Source organism: Cupressus sempervirens, chromosome 9, assembly GCF_028749045.1.
Source record: "Cupressus sempervirens isolate cs-2001-9-10 chromosome 9, ASM2874904v1, whole genome shotgun sequence".
Lineage (NCBI taxonomy): Eukaryota > Viridiplantae > Streptophyta > Pinopsida > Cupressales > Cupressaceae > Cupressus > Cupressus sempervirens.
In genome coordinates this window covers 570,853,005-570,877,041 of record NC_143126.1, presented here as the reverse complement: position 1 = coordinate 570,877,041, position 24,037 = coordinate 570,853,005, and the positions used below count along the sequence as shown (strand labels likewise).

General features: G+C 34.0%; 1 protein-coding gene across 5 annotated transcripts in view; it reads left to right on the top strand.

Annotated features, from left to right (window-relative positions):
- The window catches only part of LOC149539946 (glucose-1-phosphate adenylyltransferase large subunit 1-like), a 180,541-nt gene that overhangs the window by 82,988 nt on the left and 73,516 nt on the right, over positions 1–24,037 (top strand). Inside the window, exon 15 of one of the 5 annotated variants that reach the window (XM_089801161.1) lies at positions 23,396–23,710. The exons of the other annotated variants lie outside the window; for them this stretch is intronic. Coding sequence (XP_089657287.1) covers positions 23,396–23,440 — 45 coding nt within the window. The 3' untranslated portion in view covers positions 23,441–23,710. Of the gene's footprint in view, positions 1–23,395; positions 23,711–24,037 lie in introns of those variants that run through there. 5 annotated transcript variants of the gene reach the window in all.

Here is a 24,037-nt window from a genome sequence, read left to right as displayed (position 1 = left end):
TACCTTGGCCAAGGATTTCAAAGTTGGGTTCGTAAACCCGATCTCCACCACTCGACTTGACAACATATTAACGGAACATGCACGAGCTATTATAGATTTTGTCTAATATTTATTTAATTTGATTCCATTCTTGTTTGTGCAAACTCTCTACACCTCCTCACCATTTTAGGCTACCATGCCGGTGATTCCTAGGTGCTTGCTAGTTAATATCCACTATATTTGCTTTACACATCTTCACCTATAATGGCTTCATTGCTGATGAATTCCTCGGTGTTTGGATTTCATGATATTATTTTCATCTTTGTATGGGTATAAATGGGAGAATTAAATTTTGAGCAGAATTATTTGTTCATGGTTAACATTGCAATTCTACATGGTAGACACAAGTTATGGTTAAAGAACAACAGTGATATGATAAACATGTTCTATGAACTATAAATCTATATAATGCCTACCCCGATTCTATCTGTAATAAGTTGGCATCAGTATTTAGTTTCCATGAAAATAAACATGACACACGACTGGCATAGCAATACAAATCCACAACATGGTTCGGCGGTATTAGTATTTGGTTTTCTTGAAAAACATGACACATGACTGGCATAGCAATATGAATAAAAATAATAACAAATCCACAACTTGGTTTGGCGGTATCAGTTTTTCTTACGTGACACCTCAGTCTGCTCCTAATACTCCACGGCTGGAAGAATGGACACCGCTCCTCCTTGCTCAGAACCCGCAGATAAGAAAACGTGAAGGTGATATGGGAAAACATAAGACCAGTGATTGAAGTTGGTAATAATAATCAGAGTTTCCTCCCTATGTGTAAATGTATAGGCAAAGAACAAAGAGCCACCGAAAGCAGAGAGAGATAATAGACTATGTCCAAATACGATCAAGAGTCTCTATTAAGAAGATGGCTTGGCTCTTCGACTACCTTCAGTTACAAAGAAGGCTATTCGAATGCCAATCAATTCACAAAAGAAGAAATAAAGAGGGAAAATAAAATAGAAGTTGAGTTTGAAGTTACTATTTTATTATTATTGTTGATTCTTAAAAACGTTCATGTGTATGTATTAATAAAGTGGCATCATTAGATTATAACTTATAATTTATTGGTGTCAACTTAATATACATGTGTTCATATTTCAGGGTGAATAATAATGATTAAATAATAAATTCAAATAATAAATCTTCAAAGGTATGAATTTCATATTTTAATTTAGATTATTAAGTTTTTATTTTATTGTTTTTCTGATAGCTCATGCGGTCCTATAATGCAACATATTGTCAAGTCCCAGTATCCTTATCAGGGTAGTCTTAGGTCAAACCTATCGATTCTGATGACTGGACCAATCAACCATCCCCTTTCGATGATCTTGTTTAGCAATGCTTCCTCTCTCTTCAGTCTTCTTCCTGCAATCATCCAAACAAACATTCTCGCCAAGACATTAATTCAAAGATATATTATTTGTTAATTCAAAAACCATTGTCAATCATCTAGTGACAGTTATAGATTTCATCAACGTCTATAATAACTAACTCATTTCATATGATCAAGAATGAAATAACTTATCATCAGTTGATACAACGTAAATTAACTAACTCGCTTCACATGATCAGGAAAGAATAAATTGATATAGCGTCTATAATTAACTAACTCACTTCACATGATCAAGAAAAAATAATTTGTTAAATCAACGACTATCATCAATTTTAAAACTTAGAGCAAAATTTGGGATGTAACATACCCACCCCATTATATTTTTCATCGTCCTTGATCAACATAGTAGCAAACTTAAGTAGTACTTAGTCAATTATACAAAAAGAAAAAGAAATATTCAGTTTTCAATTTCAGAGAAAAGATAGGGATATCTTTGAAAAATATCATGATAATTCTCCTAGGTGGCATTATCCTCAGCATATTGGTCCCACTGGACCTTGCATTGCATTACTTCCCAATTTCGTAAGCGTAGCTTATGTACCTCGGGTATTCTGAGCGGTTTTACCTCTACCACTCCTAGTTCTCGTACCTGTAATAATTTCCAATCAATCATATGTTCATGGTGGGTAATATACTTTTTAAGATATGACACATGGAAGACGTCATGTATCCTAGAAAGGGTTGGTGGTAAGGCAATCCTATAAGCCATTGGGTTTACAACCTCCAAGACTTCAAAGGGTCCTACATATCTTGGGGCTAACTTAGCATTCTTGCCAAACTTGATAGTACTTTTCTGAGACTTAACCCTTAATAACACCTTGTCCCCTATTGAGAATTCTGTGGGTCTTCTTTTGGCATCAACATAACTCTTTTGTCTGTCATTTGCTTCCTTTAACCTTTGACGAATTTGAATTTTTGATCCTCCATCTCCTGAAGCATTTCAGGCCCGACAATGATTCTATCTTCCAATTGATTCCAACACACTGGAGTTTTGCATTTATGACCGTATAAGGCCAAATGGGGCCATTCTAATGGTGGACTGATAGGAGTTATTATATACAAATTCTACTAAGGGTAAGTATGTTTCCCATTGGTATTGTCGGTCCATACAATATACTCTTAGGAGATCTTCTAATACTTGATTTACCTATTCTGTTTGACCATCTTTTTGATGATGATAGGCTGAACTAATGTTCAACATGGTGCCTAGAGTTGTAAATAATGTTTGCTAGAATCTAGAAGTTATCCTTGCATCCCTATTTGAAATAATTTTCTCCGGAATTCCGTGTAACTTGAAAATCTCTTTTATGAACTTATGGGCAATCTCGGGTGCTCCATCGGATAAATTCCCTATTATGAAATGAGCAACCTTAGTGAATCTGTCAACCACGACCAAAATAGTATTGTGTTGATTCCGGGTCATAGGTAACCCTTGCACAAAATCCATGGATATTACCAACCATTTCCACTCGGGTACTTCATTTGGGTGTAACAAGCCCGCTAGGTACCGATGTTCTTCTTTTACTCTCTGACATTCCAAACATCCTGCTACATAATTATCTCCCTTTTCATCCCCTTCCAGAAATATAGAGGTTTTATTTTAGATAACATTTTTGTTACTCCTGGATGTCCTAAATATGGGGCTGAGTGAAATTCACCTAAAATCAGTCTTCAGAGTTCAGGGTCGTTGGGCACATAGATTTTGTGGTGGTATCTTAATAATCCATCCTCTTCTAGGCTAAACACTAAATACTTAGGATCTTGCAGGTCTATGATAAGAGCTAAGCTGATTTCTATATAAAACTCATCACGCTCTAGGTGTCATAAAATTTGGTCCCTCAACCTGGAGTTTACAGTAGTTATCACCGAGATGTGTCTTCTCCGGCTTAGGGCATTTGCCACCTTGTTTTCCTTAGCAACAGTTGATACAGTAGGAAAAATGACAAATTGTATACCTCAGCACAATTTCTTAAGAAATCTCGGAATAGTTCTCTGAATTGAATCTACAATACTTCAGCTGTAGATCCCAAACCCTTATACTTCAGCAAGGGCACAGATAAATCAGAACTTTAGAAATGTCAAAAAACGACAAAAAAAAAGAGATTATCAAATAATTGGATGCTTTTCTCATTAAATGTCCTCGTATTTATAATCTCCAAATGGCACCAGTTTCCCAAAAGAACTACACTTTAGAAACTTTCTCTACAAAATATTAAAATATAATAAAGTGCCATTAATATAATTTATTAATTGCTTTTGGCTCCAAAAATGACCTTTCCCACCATAACTTAATATTCTGACATGCAAGGCCACTGTTTCTTGTTCCCACGATTTAAAACTTTTTGTCCCGGTTCCAATGAGCTATGATGTTGTGGTGACCGACCAACAATACCAACAAAAATAACCTCCGCGTATTTAGATGAATAATAATAACAATTCACTCATCTTGCGAAAACAACTGAAGAAGCATCAGAATCAAAATCTGATGACACCAAAGTGATCTTGATGATGAAAGACGATGAATGAACTTGATGGGGTGACTTACTATAAATAGACACTCCCTCCAAGATTCTTGGAGCCCAAAATAAAAATTGAGAGCATCACCCAACTCCTCTAACTCAACTGAGCTCATCCGAATCAATAGATTGACTTACTAAAAATAGTAAATCCCTCAATTGGAGCCAAAACACAAGATAGGTTGTTGAAAAGCCTATAACCCCACAACTGAGACCCTCAAATCGCACAATCAACTCATGACGGTGGCAATGGCGAATTGACCAAACCAACTGCAGGAACCTGCTAAAAATGGGGACATTATAGTGCAATGTATGAATCCACAGAGCCCATACATCCCTTTGAAAATGCCATATGAGATTTACAAATGACATTTGACTCTAGTCCTTAACATTTCCATGTGGAGCAACATTTGGTTTAACATTGATAACCTGTTGTATCCACAATTCCAACTTATGGAGGCCCATGTTTGGACGAACATTGGATTATAGCTAGAAGTTTATGCAGCTACTTGCAGGAGAAGATTTTTTTTGATATTGTGCTTTGGATCCATGATTTGACCTCATCGACACCTTTTTGTTTAGTATATAGATCATAGATGTACTACTGGCAAAGTACTGGCCGAGTTGCAAAAACTGGCCGTGTTTTCTGGCTTGACGAGTTTTTAAGACTTTTACTGTCACCAAAAACCCTTTGAACTTTTGGTAAAAATTGACCGAGTATTCGTCGAGTTTTTGCCAAAAACTCGGCATGCTTTTGTTAAAAACATGTTCATTGTTTAATAACAGCACTCAAAGGCATAAAATGGTCCAAATTAATTTCATTTCTCATTTCTTCAATTGTATTTTCCTAAGGGGAAAATTTGTCTTATAAAATCTTGCACTCCAAAAAGTTGCAAATTGATTTCTATGGATTTGCGGCAGATTTGAGGTGGTTTTTGAGGAAGATGACATCAATGTTTTGGAGAGGCAGGCAATCGAGGAGGGCAATGAATTTAGTTTCATATTGGATAACATTGAGTTGAATTAGTAATCATTGCTAGTGCTAGGAGAAGCTAGAGGCAGGGCTGCATCCAGGATGAAGCACAAGCCACAGATTGAGTTAGACATACTAAGCAAGGGCACATAGTCATGCCCATTATAGACTTCTAGACTAGACCCTCTACTTCTACCTCTCCCTTAGTTTTTACTAGAGCTGGGAAAAGGATTTATACAAGTATAACATTTAAGTATAAGTTATACTTTTATGTTATATTTGTATGAATATTGTTAAGATGTTTCAGATAGGTTTTTATTAAGTTTGTAGCTTTAGTCGGATTGATTCAATCATGAGATACATTGTTGATGGTAAATCATCATATAGACAAATATTCTTATTTATATATGGTTATTTATATTATTGTTAATATATGATTATTATTTAATGATGATTAACCATAGAGACATGTCTCCTCCTCTTACATTTATAAGTCTTCAAATCTGCATTTGGAAAACACCAATAAAAATGACAGTGTTATTACATTGCAGAAAACGATCCATGGTACTCAACATGGTATCCGAGCTAGACTGCAGATGTAAGAAAGTGATTAAAAGCATGGAAGAAAAAAAATGTATTTCAGAAATAAATGAATAAATTTGTAATCACAGATGATTTATAAAATCCCAAGATAAACATTGGATTGAATGAGTTCAGGATGATTCACACTAGTTGAGTGATGTTGTGTGATGTAATTGCTTAGTTGGTGCCTATAAGGCCAATCCCGGCGCTTAAGATTTCTGGGCCAGTGTCTCCACTATATTTTGGCGGAAACAAGGGAGAGACACTTAGCATCTAAAGGACTGTAGACTCGTCCATTTAACAGCAGCCTCAAATAAACAATCACGGTGAAACAGATATTACAAACTTGCCATCGAACAAGTCAATCGACTTTGCAAGGAGACGCCACATACAAACGATATACACAGCAGTATAATGAGCTCTCTTATTAGAGGAATATGAAATCTCGAAATAGCTCTGTGTAACGGGTGTAGATTAAACGAATTGCCTTGAGATGTATTGCAGAAGTCAAGTCCAATCTGAAAAAATGACAGTATCAATTATTACCAATGATGAATGGCCTCCTACATATAATGATCCAATCCTGATAAAGAATCCACGAAGTACTTGTCAGATCTGAGAAATTTCCGAGCAATTTGTATACCATGAATCTTTGGGAAATATGAATCTCACGTCCTTAATGGTCACCACACAATATGATGATGCTATGCTAATGTGATAATTGTGCGATCATTAATCTGTATCGAGGTCCAGAAAATGGCAATGGCAATTGTGATATCCTTATTTGTTCATACCGTCTACAAATATTATTATATTGTTGGTTTGCAGTATGCTTCTTATATATTTGGATTGGAACAACCACATCAGTGAATATAAAATTGAAATCAACATCTTCCAAACTTAGCGAAAAACATAAAATGGAAAGGATGGATAGGAATCTGAGGGTTTCTTGCAGTAAAGGACTGATGAGAACATTACATTTATTATGTCTTCTTAGACCATCAAAACATCACTCTTCTAATACTGAGGTGTGTAGAGAAACATAGAGTGTGGGCATCACAGCCTATAAGTAAGAAAGACATGGGGACCAACGAAGATAACATTTAATTAAGATATTGTCATTGAACATAATTTAATAAATTACATGGCATTGACATATTGTTTAAAATGGACTTTTCCACCGAAAGAAATAGAGGGTATGAAAGTAGATGCAATATAAGTGGAAGAAAGTATGGCAATTGATATTCATACTTATATAATCAATTTTATTATAACATCAGTGATTAAAAGCTGTGTATAATGCTACCAAGAATGAAGGGGTCACCAACACCGATGGGCATCATGTTAATTAAAAGAGTACTTTATAAGAAACCACAATTACGGGTTAACAAGTTATACAATCCAATAATAAGTGAAAAGTAAATGGCAGAAATATCATCATATGCACTTTTCCGCCTTGAAGGAAATAAATAATTGGAGGCATGACACAATAAACTCTAGAAGGAGAACACAGAATTCATAATACGAGCACTTATTTAAAATTGGAACTTGATAACTAAGGATCCAATGTCCTTATAAAATGGCGATGCAAGTAATTGGAAATTCAAAGCTTTAGCGTATGATGAGGAAAGTGACGCAAGAAAAGAGATTATTATGACTAATGGAGCGGGAAGACTAATCCCATTTCCTTTACTGCATAGGAAACTACTCAGCTCAATGTTTCTAATACAAACCTTAAATGTTTTAATGCTAATGTATTATTAGCATCATGTGAATCATGAAGAACATTTACGGATTCGTGAGCCAAAGGTGGTTCCAATGTAGAAGCTCCTTTCATGGTGTAGAGTACGAAGTGTTTCTTTAGGAAGATCAAGGAATTTTGAACAGATACAAGATATAATAGTGATAATATTTGGCATGAAGTTAACATCCAATAATGAGTTGACAAAGAGAACTCATAAACTTGCAAGATTTGGCCAGGGTAACTATTAGTCTATAAAAGATAATCGGACATACTCAATCTTGCCAAATTTATTGCATCAATATGATTCATGAATATCATGTAAGGCTTATGATATGGATCATAGAGGAAATTGTCTATTATCAATATAAGTCAACGAGGATAAGACAATCTATTATTAAATGTGGCAAATTACAACACAGCTATCACTATATAATGTTTAATGATTAAAAAGGGAGCAACGTCATAAAGTCTGTAAGGTTGAAATTAAGGAATTGGTAGCCGTTTCATGAAAATTGGCCTCATAGAAATAGTAACTGATGTAATGAAGTGTTGACTACCTATATGCTAGAAGACAAGTCAAAGGTTGGCTGACTACTACATGTCATGTAGCATAACAATAAAGTCTAACAAATTGGGGAGCATATTTTGAGCAAAAGACAACAAGAATAAGAAGTTTCATGATCCATTGTTCAAAGCGATCTTGTGATGGTTACTAAAACAAACGATGGTCGACTTCATATAATGGAAATTAATGGAGAAGTAGGGATGCATAAAAGGAGTGGGAATTTTACATTCTGGCGGGGCGGATAATTACGTTAACCAATGTTCCATTCCCCATGGGAGGCATTTTTTGATGTGACAAGCCTTTATTGGATTCATTAATATCAAGGATGTTGATGTATAGATAAGTATTTATTATTCTTAAGTATTACATTTATCTACTCACTATAGTCTCTGTCAGTTGCATTTTTATATGTATCATGTGAGTTATTTTACTCGATCTTTTCCTTTGTATCTTAAGTTGATCTTGTAAGAAAAGAAGAATGGTACATTAGCTTCAAAGAAGTTGTGATTAGGCTAGATAAAGTGAGGCTTTAGAAGCAAATATCTTTGATGATTGAGATTACGAGTACCCTTCTACATAAAGAGGGAGTATGACACTTCTTCAAAGTCTTCAAAGGAAATGCAAGAACTTAGAAGATTGATACTTAGAGGGAGTCTCGAAATACATGTGTGTGACTGCATGATTTTGATGGGTCTACTCCCATGTACATCATGAGGAAGTAATGACTTATCACTAGAAAATTGTAAGATTGATATTAGATTCTAAGGGAGTCCAATAGGCAACCTTGGGCGAAGAGAGCCTCGAAAGGAATAACTACAGGACCAGACTTCTCACTATCATTATTAGAGGGAAAATTTTGAAATGCAATTCCTTGTGAATGATATATTCTCTATGAGGGAGACTTTTATAAGTGAAATTCCTTGTAATGCATTCTTCTATGTGAGAGAGAAGTTGAGGTGAAAGTCCTTGTTTCACCCTCTTACTTGGCTCATGGTAGTTACTATTTTGCATATGTGGATTATGTCATGAAAGGTGGTGATCTTTCATTGATACATATATATTTGGAGGGTTGTTATTGTAAGGTGACGATCTTATCAATAGCTTGACTTGTTCTCATGACAGACTACATTAAGTTGTCTTGGAGTACCAGTAGTCATGAATCATGTTAACGAATGTATCATAATCATACTAAATTAACTTGCCATCCTAGAGTGCCAGAGATCATGATACTTGTCATGATAGAGTTCATGACATGTTAATTATTAGTTGTTTGATCAACTTCATTAAGTTGTTGTCCCAGAGTGCTGAAGATCAGATAACTCATACCCTACTAGGATATAACATATTCTTTTGGTAGGCATCAAGGATTTGATGCCAGTGCACATACCAAAAGAATGAATATCATATGATTGATATTTCTTGTTGAAACATACTTCGGATTATATTGAGAGATAACATCTAAGTTGATGGATATATGTTGAGATCCTTAAATATGCCATTCTAGGAATATCATACTAAGATGATATCTCTTCATATTCATGAGAGCATAATGTGTTCTATATCAATCCTCCCTAGCTAGGAGGGAGTGTTAAGTTTGTAGGCTTAGTTGGATTGATTTAGTCATGAGATACATTGTTGATGGTAAATCATCATTTAGACAAATATTCTAATATATATATATTTGGTTAATTTATATTATTGTTAATATTTAATTATCTAATGATGTTTAACCACAGAGACATGTCTTGTTTGCTCATATTTATAACTTTTCAAATATGGATTTGGAAAACACTAATAACAATGACAGTGTTATTACATTTGTAGAAAACAATCCATGTTACTAAACAGTTTCAACTTCATAGTAGTTAAGATACAAATTCTAGATTTTGGGGGTTTTCAAAAAATTCTAGGCTTAGCCAAATTTCAAGATTAAGCATTCCTTCAACAATGTTATCTCCCACAACTTGTCTTGGCTATTTAAGGTGAACTTGAAGCTGGAACAAGGATTTTCTAATGATTCTAATTCACTTTCTTATAAATCATTTGGTTTCAATTCTATGTTCTTGAGTCCTGACAAACTTAACTCAACCACTTGTTCACACCCAAGACAAGTATTACTTTCTAGCAAGCTAAAATTGCTAAAACTCACTCTTGGACTATTTTGCTATGATATATTTACTTCTAGTTTTATAGAAAGTTGAAACTATTTACTATGTTGCATTTACTTATAGTTTTATAGAAACTAAGTACAATGATGTATTTGCTTCTAGTTTTATAGAAATTGTTGACTATTTTTCTTCTCGCTAGAAACACTTCGCATGAGAATGTGATTTTGCACCCACTTTGCATTTATATATAGCTTAACTCTTCTTGTTTCTTTTGTGTGCTCATTAGGTAACTCATTGGATGCATCTTCTCATTGAATTTTGCAAAAAAAAAATATTTTTAAACTAAACTTGGCTGTTTTTTAGATACCCAAGTTTTTTCCCGAGCTTTTTGAAAATTGGCCAAATTTTCTATCATTATTTTGGGGCTTGGCGAAATTTTTGCCGAGGGAGAGTTTCCATCTATGATATAGATAGTGATAGTCTATTGATATTTGAACAATGAACACTAATAAAGAAGGGAAACTTTGTAGTTTGTGGTTCGAATATTAGGTTGGCAGCCCAAATTTCTTTGTTGACTTGAATTTCTTTATTCAATTTGCAGTTTGTTTGTGTCTAAACAACATGAGCTGCAATAAGGGTAATTGACATAAAAAGTTGACATGGAACTCAAAGATTTGGGTTAACTGGGGGTTCATTACAATGCGGGAGTATTAATAGGTGAACTATGACATCTACATAACCTATTTGAATGTGCTTTTCTCGTCTTGAGACGTAATGGAATGGGGCCATTCAAGCCGCTAAAAATCTCTTTTGTAATATGTAATGGCTTTGTACATCTCTTCTGTGATTTGTAAATCTCTTCTCATGGGATGTAGAGTTTGGTTATGTCGTTTGTGCAACAAAGATTTAAGAGACAACTATATTAGAGTATATAATCACCATTTAGGTATTACAACACGTAGGGTTAAGGTTATAAGATAACCAGAGCTAAGAAGGTAGAAGTAAATAGATGGCATGGTTTCCCTGTATCAAATAACTGTTGAAAGATACACAAGCTACTAGTTTCTCATATGCCTCCCTAAAGAACTTAAACTTTGCCAACTTATCTGATAAAAATTATTCTAAGATTAGTTTTTCGGTGGACATGAGGCAAACATGACTAAGGATGAGCTTCCTATCTTCATGAATGGTTGGACCAAGTTAGAAATCAACCACTCATCGATACCATAGCCACATGTGTAGGCAAGTCTAATTTTTCTAAAGCTATTGATTGTTCAAGGGACTAGAAAGATGCAAACTTTCAGTTTTGTATTTTGAAGGATGTTAGAGAAGATTCAGGCCTCATATTGCTTATGTGGTTATTGATTTAGTATGACTGTGTAAGTTAGCACGATGGTGGAGGGTGCTTACGAGCATATTATTTTGGAGCCCATGTTTTTATCATGTGTTGAATAGCGCATTGAAAGGCATGGTGTCAGAAGTGTGAGATAATATAGATGATTATTTGCAACCATCATACCTCATTAGCTCTCTTCAAGAATTTTTAGAGGAAGGAATTCTTTAATTTTTTGGAAACTAGATATTTGTGTTAGATTTCTTTTAGAGAGTATGCTTGAGTTATAGGATCCTCTAGAATTGTTGATAGTTAATGCTAGATAACCAAAGGAAAATATAATTAAGGAAAAAAGTGAGAAGCAAAAGATCCTTGATGATGATCAGTGGTGCATTATGAGGTAAGAAATATAAATGATTTTGTTCATAAATTGGCAGCGATGTCTAGGTTTGTATTGTTGATCTTGCAAAGGGAGAGATTTGGAGATGCGAGGGTTGAGACTTCATGAAGAAAAATCTTCAACCACCATGAAATATCCTTTTCTCTGATATTTGTGGACTCATGGAATTGATTTGTTTGTTCACTTAAAGCTTTCTTTTACTACATGGATAATATTTTGCATGGAACGATATAAATTTGCAATGAAAGATAAAAGACAGAATTATCAAGGATAGATATTAAACTTCTTATGTATTATCTTGAATCTTGATATTATTGAAATCGTTCTGAAAGAATATATATAGTGCCCATATGATGAGGAAGTGCTTTTCAAGAAGCTACAGCTAATCACAAGAATACGGAACACTAATCAATAAATATTGGATATTTGAGCCCTTGCAAGAAGAATCACTGCTAGGAGATGTATTCGTTATCTATCCTTCCAAAATCTCCCACAATGAACCAAATTACAGCTGTCCACAAAAATATCACAGTAATGAAACAACCCTGCAAATTATGAATACCCCACAGTATGTGTAAGCCCAATGGTCACCTATAATTCACACTAAGTCTGCACATGGGAGGAATAATGATGATCTCCTAGCTGTATGGTGTATTTTTAGCAACAAGCAGTATCCTCTGTGTAATGAATTCGTGAGATTCTGTAACAAAAATGATTTTAAGCCTTTGTTATTGAAAACTAAAGTGCCATTATGGATTGTGAGATAGACCCATCAAGAGAAGGGACTTGGGTTTTTGTCCAGCCCAGCAAGCAACCTCTAGGGGTTTTGTCGTAGGGTTAGCAGATCCCCAAGCAAAGCTTCAAGCCCTTGGAGAAAAGTCTTAGATGAAACATAAGCACAGTCCAATGAATAATACCCATTGCATTCTCTTATTTTATATCGCCCTTCTTCTTCAAAAACAACTTATAGTAAGGTTGCTTCAAACAATAAAGTGAGGTCCAATTATATTTATTTAAATATGAATAAATTATAAACTTGAAGGTCTTCCATTTTTAATTAAATAATAACTTTATACCTGTAATATTTTTGTCCTAGCCTACAAGAACAACATATGTAGCAACAATAATTATTAAATGAGTGCTAGGCAGAAGAGGACACTACAATCCTCCTTTCCCGAGATTAGTGGTCCTTAGGTAGTTGCAGATTGGGATGCTGTAAAATCTGTTCTCCTTCACAAGTAGCATCCACTACTTGTAGGTCTTTCCATCTCACAAAATATTCATGAATCATCCTGTTCCTCAACTTTCTCTCCCTCATATCCATGATATTGTTAGGAAGTAGAACTAAATTTCCTTTCACATTACGAGGTGGTGGTTATGGAGATGATGTTGTGTGCTGGCCCAAAGCCTTGCTGAGGCAAGAAACATGAAATACATTATGGATTTTGCAGCCCTTTGGAAGCTCCAATTCATAAACAACCTTTATGATTCTTCTCAAAATCATGTTAGGGCCATAAAAACGTGGCTTGAGTTTTTTTACACTGCTTTTCTTAAATATAGACTCTGTATATGGCTAGGTGCAAGAAAACTTTATCTGCAATCTCAAATAACCTCTCAACTCAATGCCTGTCTGCATGCATTTTCTGCTGATTTTGGGCATGCAGAGGATTATTTTTAAGTGCTTTAAGGATGTCAGGATGTCTTGGCATCATATCCTTCGCCTGAGGAATTTTACTGCTGTCAAAGGTCAAATCTAAAAATGATAGAGCATCATGATCAGTGACATGTCGACCTGTGGTAGGTGGTATTCTAGCAATGCTCATCTAAGTGTAAGCATCTAACCAAAGCACGTGGCTGCTGTGCAACATAATTACAAAGATAGCCCTCAATCCATTTATTGACAATCTCTGTCTAATCATCAATCTGAGGTAGATAACTTGTGCTTCGCTTCAATTTCATACCTGCTAAGTAGAATAGCTCCCACCAAAATATACTAAGAAATCAGTTGTCTTGATCATTAACAATGGCTTTAGGGAGCCCATGCAACCTAAACACCTCTCTAAAAACAAGTCTTCCACTTGACTCCAATCAAGTAAGGTAGAAAAGTCACTTAATTGAACAAAAATGGAGTCACAATTGTTGGGGAGTGTTGATGCGAGTTTTATGACCAATTCAACATGCAGAATCAAATACTTCTACCCAAATGAAACACCAAATATTCAACTCTCTCTTGAACAAGGAAGCTCTTATGATAAATGTATATGGTTGTGTGATCAAATGAGACAACCCCAAGCCTCCTTCTAATCATGGACTTTGTGATATGCTGGTATCACTTCGGGACTTAACACTAGTTCACTAAGGTTTATCAACTTGACTTATGAATGATATGGCAGTTGAATGCAATGAACCATAGTTGGAAAACTCTCACTTGACAATAACTTGCTAAGCCTTTAAAAGTTTATTCGGGAAAAAATCGGTCAATTTTTTTTAAAAAAAATTAGGAACCTAAAAAAATTGCTAAAATTTAATTAATTAATTTTTTTTGCAAATTTTGATGAGAAGATGCATTCAATGAGTTAATTAAAGAGAACACAAAAGAAACAAGCAGAGTTTAGGTATATCTAAATGCATAGTGGGTACAAAATCACATTGTCATGAGGAATGCTGATCGAGGGAAGCAAAATAGTAAATCGTTTCTTTCAAACTAGAAGTCTAGAAGTAAATACTAAATAGTAAATACATCAATACAATCACATCTTCCTCTTTCTATCTCTACTAGCAGAAAAGAGGGGGGGTCTAGTCCTTGAAGAGGTGCCCCACACTGGGATTGGGTGTGAGCTACATGATTGCAAAGTCCGTGGCTATGCCTCCTCGCTTGGCATCCTTACCGATTGGCTTTGCTTCCTGGAAGCTGATGTGTCTCCTCCTATATATGACACTGGTAATGCCTCCTTTGAGTCTGAATCCTCATTGTCCTCGTCCACAAGGTCATCCATTGTGAAATGAAAATCTGTTCCAGCACCCCCCTCCATGGCCTGCCTCTCCAAATCAGCAACCTTCTCTGCTGAAAACAGTGGACTCGACTCTTGTGCTGTCCAATCAGAATAAGCATTTATCTTATCCAAATCAAGTGAACCAGGTAATCTTGAACTCTATGTCATTTTTATGCGCAACTTAAGATTATAGTGCACATAAACAAGGTCATTGAGCTTTATTTGAGTTAATCTATTCCTTTTCTTTATGCTAATGGACTCAAATAAGCTCCAATTGCGCTCATAGTGGGATGCACTACAAGGTTGGCACAAGACATTGAGTCCAAATTTCTTTAAATGGGGATATTTCCACCCCAACTTGACCACCAACTATATGCAACACAAAATATAATAAGTTATAAAGCAATGAAAAAAGATAATTAGAAAACACAACTTATCAATTTGCAAAAGTTTTCAAGTTCAAACTTTGATGGTTTATGTGGTGCTTAAGTGCTTCTTGCTCTCTTTGCTAGCCTAGACGAGAACAAAGTACCCCTCGATTCCACATAGACTAGTTGTTAGGTCACAACAAGGTCTCTATCCGTTTCATCGGATATCATACTCTCAATGCATCTAGAGAGACCCTCCATGACCTCTCCATTAGGACCTGAATAAGAATCATTAGCGCTAAAACAAACAGAAAATGAAATCAAGTCTTAGTACACAACCTTAAAATATAAAGTAAAATGATGTCTTAGTAAAATCTTAAGTAGAATCATAGTACTTGAATTTGGGGTTGACGAAGTAGCTTGCTGCATGAATGGGTTGATGGAGCATATTGTTCCACCTCCTATCAATTATTTCCCAAATGGGGTCAAATTTGAGTCTGCCCGCATGGTAGTAATTTCTAACAGCCTCTTTGGCCTTATCCATGGCCTCATAAAAACATCCCATTGGGGATTGTTACCCATCACATATGCGCATGATTTAACCAAGGGCATAGACATCTACATTTGAAATTTGAAAAATACAAATTAGTTACTAACATAGTAAGTTGCAAATTAATAATGAAACTTGAATCAACTAAAAAAAAAAGTTTTGATTCTTGAAGATACCTCCACAATCTCAGTAGTCTTTTCATAAAACCTATCATCAAAGACTATCCCTGCCACAAACTCTCCTTAGGCTTCTTTGCGTAAGGTGAAGCAACCTAATCTGTAGACATAAGCATTTGTTTTAGAGGCAATATTGTGTCGATAATACTTTGCAACGTCAAGAACACCGTTGCAAACCTTGTGATAGCGGGTCTCACCAAATCTCAATCTTTAGTGATCCTTCTCATCATACTGAGAATGCATGGGTAATTATAGATATATTTGGTGACTTGCTTTGAATCTTCCACAATTGGACTCACCCATACAAGTTTTCCTATGTCCTCCAAAAGAAGGTCAAGGAAATGTGCTACACAAGGTGACCAAAAAAGTTTGGGATGCCTCTCTTGAAAGATTCTACCTAAAAGATTAATAAAAAATCAATCATCATTTACAAATTTTTCATATTTACATCAAATCTAAATTGAATAATACCATAGCATTACATTCATGATTCATATTGAACATAAAAAATTAAATTTCCCTATTGCCACATATGTTGCTGAATTATCTATGATGATTTGCACCATATTTACTACTCCCACCTCCATGACAATGTCCTCCAACATTAAAGCAAATGTGTGTGTATTTTTCACTTTATTGGAGGCATCAACAGATTTCCAAAATACCACTTCATCTTTTCAAGCAGCCAACAAATTAATAATGGTTCTACTTCTTCCATTTGTCCACCCATCAGATTAAATGGTGCAGCCATATTTCTTCCACCCTTTCTTTTGGTCTTCTATCAATACTCTTGCCCTATCAACTGCATTGTCAAGCAACCTACAAAATTTAGGTGTAATAAAGTGTTAGTAAAAAAAAAGAAATGCCAATTAAGATTTAAAATATAACAATGAACTCAAGTGGATTTCAATTATTTGTAGTTACTAAATTGTAAAATACTAACCTTTCGCTCAAATCCTTCAAGAAGGGGGCTTGTATCCTTCGCTCAATATTGAAATTGCATTCACCAAATTATAGGGACTATTAGCCACATACATTGAAATGTTGTTGAAGAACCAACATTTTAGTAACTACTATTTTGCATATGTGGATACTTGGAAATAATGACTTTTCACTAGAAAATTGGAAGATTTATATTAGATTCTAAGAGAGTCTAATAGGCATCCTTGGGCGAAGAGATCCTCTAAGAGAGTAAGTACAAGACGAGAATTCCCAGGATCATTGTATAGAGGGAAAATTTTGAAGTGCAATTCCTTGTGAATGATATCTTCTCAATGAGGGAGTTCTAAGTGAAATTGCTTTTTTAAGGCTTAACTGCTGACCTACACATATAAATTCAAAACATAAATTAAAATTTATAGAAAATTGATGAAACAAAGTTAGAACTTAGAAACAAAGACTAGGTGAATTAGTAATTGTTTTTTGGGCATGCTAGTGTTTGTTATAAAAAAACCTACATATTATTCTAAAATCAGCAATAGTTTCAAAAAAAATTGTCAAACATAGAGTTGAAATGTTTTCGAATAATTCAAAATCATTTCTAACTATTTAGAAATGAGTTTGAATTCATTTACATGCAACAAAAAAAAAAATAGAACATTTTTTAAAAGTCCAAAAATGAACTCAACAACCATACTTGGGAAATAGACTTTTCTTCCAAAATGGGTTGAAATCCTCTTGAAATATAGTCAAAGCCGCCTTCAATAGCTTGCAATTAGCTCTCAATAGCTTGGAACCCTTTTTCTCCCCTAGGCTGGAGCCTCCCAACGCAGAAAATTAACTGGCAAACAAAACAATATCGTTCTTTCCCTTTATCCCATTGTCTTTAAACGTGGCCAAGTCGTTTTCAAAAGCTCACTCAATGCAAAAACACGGTGAGTTTTTACTCTGTGATTAAATCTGCCAAGAACTCACTTGAGTAAAAACCTCGACAATTATGCCAACTACGCAATGAACTACTAATTGATTGTCAAGTAAAGTGCAAATGGAATTGAGGATTTATGAGTCTAAACTAATTCTATTGTAAGATGCAAGAGATTGTGAATATCCTTGCGACTCTACTAGATTTGGTCTTGTCATCAACTCCAATAAAATAACTCAAACTATTACAATGACATTGACACCATCCATAGATATATATCAATATGTAAGCAATAATTGAAGTTAAGCTCGTAAATATGCTAGTTAACCACACAACGAAAACTTACAATCATCAAGCAACTAGTAGTATGTATTGGATGAGTTTCACAAAGATGCATCTAAAATATCTTCCATCCAACTAAACTACTTCTACTCAACATTAAATGAAATACTAAATTGAGTGAGGAAATGTAGAAACCATGCGATACTCAAAAATGATACAAGTAATTCACCATAAAAGCCAATAGTAAATTAAGAACAATTTGGCAAAATTTTTGCAACAACCTCTCCAAGCCTCTTTTTTAAATAAATGAGAGTGAGATTTATATCGTAGTTCCAACTTCCAAGTACAGTTAGTGGCTAAGCTTGATTTGAAATCAAGGGCCAAGATTATGTCATCAAAGCTATAATCTACCTAATAGGCACAAGCATAAATGCTTATCCAATTACATAAAGCACCAGCTTGTGGGCCAATAAGAAAATTACAATACTTCAAGTGACCAATCAAAAAATTGGTTAGGAAGAGACCTAATGTGAACTCCAAATGTACACTTGGCATTATCTGATTGAAAGTGTTTGGATATGTGCAATTCAAGCTTTCTAATTGGTTGAAGATGAATGGGGACCACCTCAACATCCTTATCTTGTACACTTAATCAATCCCTTAGTGATAAGAAAATAGCTCTTGATACTCCAACATTATCAAGTTCTTGATTGATTATAATGGCAGATTTGTAAATTGCTTCTTCTTCATGTAGGAAGCTATTTACCTTGAAGCCTCCTCAGTGAAACATTTGGACGTGTAGTTTTTGAAAACAAAACTAAGTTGGAATCTAAGTCAAAGAAATGTATACCTATTGGATATGAGAAAGTGGTGTACATAGATCTATTTAGTAGCCCGATAAGAAAGAAAATGATTATGTAATGTTCGATGATACTTCAAAAGATGATGTTCGAGTGGTCCCTCATGCTTGTCAAGAAAAACAAAAACAGCACAAATGACTTTATTATTGTAAAATGCATTAGTAGTTACTTCTTTATTGGACAACATATTCTAACCCTAATTTTGCAACCAACAGAAGTCTTGTATAAAATGGCTTAGGTTTATGGATTTTTACATGATGATTTAGTAGCCTCTTGCAATGGTATTAAGTTGCAAGGGGTTGCAGATTACAATCAGGTTGAATTACGAGAGAACAATATTGGATTCTCTATTTGGTGGTCATAGCCCAAGATTGGGTGAAATGCATTAAATCTGTGTCTTCTATTCTATTTTTGTGTGCTTTATGTTTTTTGCATTATTGGTTATATTTGCATGTAACTGTTATATTTTTGTTGAGTAATCCTAGCAATGAGGGATTAGTAATAGCAAATTAAAATCCATGATGAACATATATTTTGAATTTGAAATCCTCCATTTACTTCACTTGTAAACTAGGTTGCAGTTGAACAAAGTGAAACATATTTCAAATACTAATTTTTTAAATCTGAAGTGTATTATAGTCAAATAATATATATGTTATTAAACAGAGATCATGAATGGTCTATAAATACAAGTATACACAACAATGTTTCTATAATGAATAAAGAGAAAGAAATAGAAACATTCTGAAGAGAGAGAGAGAATTTTCATATTGAATAGGGAGAATATGGAAACATAGAACAAGAGTGACCATTAGAAATAGACGTAAATCAATGGAAGAGAGAAACAAAATTAGGGAGATTTTACTTTTATCCCCTCCCTTAATGGCCAATCTAACTTCAAAACAAAAAATCTGCGGGAGAATCTTCAAAAGGCATAAAAAGCAGACTCAGGCTGATCAGCGAGCTTTACATGATCTGCAATATTGTCTTGTAGTTGAGACCCTACCTGCTTCTGTTGGTCAGAAGCAATGCGAGTCTTGCATTCTTAGATCAATGACCAAATTTGTGGCAATAGTTGCACTGGATTTGCTTCTTCTTGTGGCTATTCTGAGACTGAGTAGATGACCGAGATGGGCTTTATCCTTGTTAAAGGATTGGGTTGAAAATGCTTGTTTAGAGGAGGATGAAGGAGCATTGCTGCCAAGCTATTGTTTCCAACAGTTCTGTTGTAGAAGTTTGGTGCACTAATCTAGAAATTTGATGTCAACATTAGTTGTGGAAATGTTGAGTGTCTCAATAAAGTGCTCGTTGGATGATGGAAGACTTTTTAGAGTAACCACCACCATATCCTCTTCCTCTATTCTACGGCCAATGACCTCAAATTGATCTCTGATGTTCTTAATCTTTAGAAGATGTTCTTGCAAGGACATGTGCTTATTCATAATAATAGAGAATAGTTGATTCTCAGAAAGAAGGCTTTACTTTTATCTAATGTCTTGTGGTGATCCTTGAGTGTTTTTTAGATCTTTGTAGTTGTCTTGACAGACGACATTCAAGGCAACTGATCATCAATAACTAGAAGCTTTATAAGTGTAACTGCTTCACGATTACACTCATAAAACTTCTCTTGAGTAGCATCAACTATGGTAGGACGAGTCTCGATACCCAAAAGAAGCACCTCACGTGACAGTTAGCAAAGATCATCATCATTCTTAGCTTCCAGGTGTTGTAGTTCTTGTTGAATCATTGACTGCCTTCCAAGAGAAGATTGGCGAGAGATGTCGTGGCATGTTTTTTCGATGCAAAAAAATATGAATATCAATTTGGCACAAACTTCAAGGCAAATTGATGGGAGACCTAGGAAAAATGAAAGGTTACCCAGAAGAGATCTTGAAAAACCCAGAAAATCAAGGACCAAAAACGATGCAATCCAAAAAAAAAAAACATCGACCTAGTTGAGATCTGCAAAAATCGTCCAAGAATTTGCAAAAAGTTTTAAAAAATGACATGGAAATATTCGAAAGAAACCCTAGCTGTTTTTGATAAACCAAAAAAATGGGAGATGTGACTCTAAAAATGGTGGAAAAATACATGCCTTTATTGTGAATCCATTTAAAAAGCCCTAGATGACATCAAAAATGGCAACTATTGTATGAGAAACACACCTAGAAAGCCACAGATTTGCAAAAAAAGAAGAAAAATGCTAAGAACAATGACATCAATTAAAAAAAATGCCAAATAAATAACAAATTCCCTTCTAAGAAAACCCTGCTAAGAATCCCTAATTGGGTTTGAGGAAAAAGCCTAAGTTATCTTATTCTCTCGAACAACCCTCGAAGTTTGGTTCAATTCTATACAAAGTTCGGTCCTTGTCAAATTCTCGCCAAATTCTCTTGTTGAGCTATGAATTTGCTGCAAATTCTATTAGAGGAACTCGGGCAAAATTTGTAGCAAATATTGAAGAATTTGTTGCCCAACGACTAGGGCTATATTTGGTCTGAAAACATTTTTATTTACTTTTTTAAAGTGTTTTTTTCTGCCTAGTTTGCTCTATTTGAGCTTGCTAACCCTAAAGTGACCATTAAAAAGATCAAGAAAAATGGTTTGTCTGCCATTTATGCATTTGTGAATGAAAATGAAAATGTGGTTATTGAGGAAATCCAAATTGACGATTATAAAAGAATGTCTCTGAAAAAGATATGATATCTTTGAATTCGAGGCTTAAAATTAGAATCTCAACTTTTGATCTAGCTTGGTTAGAATTCCTCTAACCAATACAAAACAAGAGCTTCGATAGAGCTTGAGTCCTTGCCTTCTGTCAAAATAGAGGATTATTTTTGTGTGGTTTGAGCATAGTTATCAAGGAGGTAAGAGCAAATTATTCATATTCTAATTAGGAAAATTTATTTTGGAAGATTTTAATTCATGTGGACAAACATAGGCATAAGAAATAGAATTTTATCTACAATCAAATTCTAAATTTACCATCAAGCTATTATTGAAATAATAAAATTCATAAATTCATTTCTTGGAAATTAAAAAAATTGATGTTAGCATTTAAAAGTGAAACTGTGAGTGGAAAATAATTAATTGTTTTGTTTTACAGTCCTAAATAAATTGATAAAAATCACATATAATGCTCTAAAAAAACCACTAAACATCATAAAATGTCTTGAAGTAAACCCTAAAAATCACAATATGATTTTTATCAATTTATTTAGGATTGTAAAACAAAACAATTAATTATTTTCCAGTCATAGTTTCACTTTTAAATGCTAACATCGATTTTTTTAATTTCCAAGAAATGAATTTATGAATTTTATTATTTCAAAATAGCTTGATGGTAAATTTAGAATTTGATTTTAGATACAATTCTATTTCTTATGCCTATGTTTGTCCACATGAATTAAAATCTTCCAAAATAAATTTTCCTAATTAGAATATGAATAATTTGCTCTTACCTCCTCAATAACTATGCAAAACCACACAAAAATTATCCTCTATTTTGACAAAAGGCAGGGACTCAAGCTCTATCGGAGCTCTTGTTTTGTATTGGTTAGAGGAATTCTATCCAGGCTAGATCAAAAGTTGAGATTCTAATTTTAAGCCTCAGATTCAAAGGTATCATATCTTTTTCACCTATTCAGTACTGTAAATTCTCATCTAAACCATTCCAATAAGTAAAATAGGGTAGATATCTTCTTCATCTTGGTCATTGCAAATGAAGACAACAATCAGAGTATGAAAAATTGACATACAATTGTCCTACCTTGTAAAATTGGCAAACTCCAAGATTGTGAAGTAAGAAGCAAACTAGCAGTCACACCTATGTGTACAATGGGTATGACATAAAGGTACCAGAAATAAGAAGTATGACATCTATGGTGGAGATTTATAGATCAATTTGTAACTACACATCACAACCATGTTATGAGAATTAGTATGTTGGATCTATATGTGGTAGACTTTTGGACTAATGGTACTAGTTTAACAACATATTGAGATAGTTTAACCAACATGCATAATCTTATTTTTTGTCTTTTGGTCACATATGTTCTATCTTTTAGTGGGGTTGAACCCTTAATCGAACAATATAAATCTTTAGGAACATCTCACAAATTCTAGATGTAAAAGGCAAAGAACATGCCACTATTTATTTTTGACACAAAATTATGTTTGATGATAGTAATATAAAACATCTTTGAAATTTCTCACAATTCATACTTTTAAAATGTTACAAAACATTTATTTTATTCACTTGTAAAATTAATGCTAAAAATAGTAAATTGCACCATTCTTTTTTTAAACATTTAAACATAAGAAATTAATATCTGCATGATAGAAAAAACCTAATCAATTATTGAAAAAGGCTAATAATTACAAAGAAAATCAAAATTATTTGTATTCCCTTTTTCTCTCTACCTTTTATATATATATAACTAATTATTTATATAAAAATCTAGAAATCTAATTAAATACTGTGTAACCTTCAAATTTTAATATTTCTAATTATACGAGCACACTTTGCCAAATAATTTTACTAGTCCAGTTCTTGTTAGAGGATAGTTTGAGGAATTGTAGAAATTTCTACGAAAATTGCTATTGGTGAATTTCTTACGGGAATTTCGTTGTGGGACCAGAGTGTGGGATATTTGTTCTCCATGGAGTTTTTGTGCAGGTCGTGAACGGTGGAGAGGTTAATAAACTGTGGCAATTAACCAAGCACCCACGAAAGGACATGTCATTGAACTAACGTAAATGGAAACCAAAATCTAACAGTAACACCGACAAGCATTAAATATGTTCTTATCTTGTTTTTTCTGGATTTTTTCAATTAAAAAATAGAGCTTTATAACCAGGAAATTGGTCCCTGACCAATGAAAAATTAGAAAGTTGATTGTTATAATTGAATTAAAAAATAAATATCTAAAAAATTAGAAAGTTGATTGTTATAATTGAATTAAAAAATAAATATCTAAAAATCTTAGATTTTTACATTTTATTTCTGCAATGAAATTAATGCTGGGGTTTAATAAAAATATTAGCTCTCTGCCTTAATATAAGGCAGGGACTAATAAAAAATCAGATAATTGCAGTTATCTTTTAACAATTCTTTTCATTCTCAAACTGTTCCCTTGATATCCAAATATCTTCCATGCATGTGACCAAGCAAGTGTATCATATTATATGTATGGCTGAATAATGCAATTAATATCCTATTGAACTGAATCATAGATATTGTGGTGTATTTTGCTATGTTGCTTTACTATTAGCATTGTGAT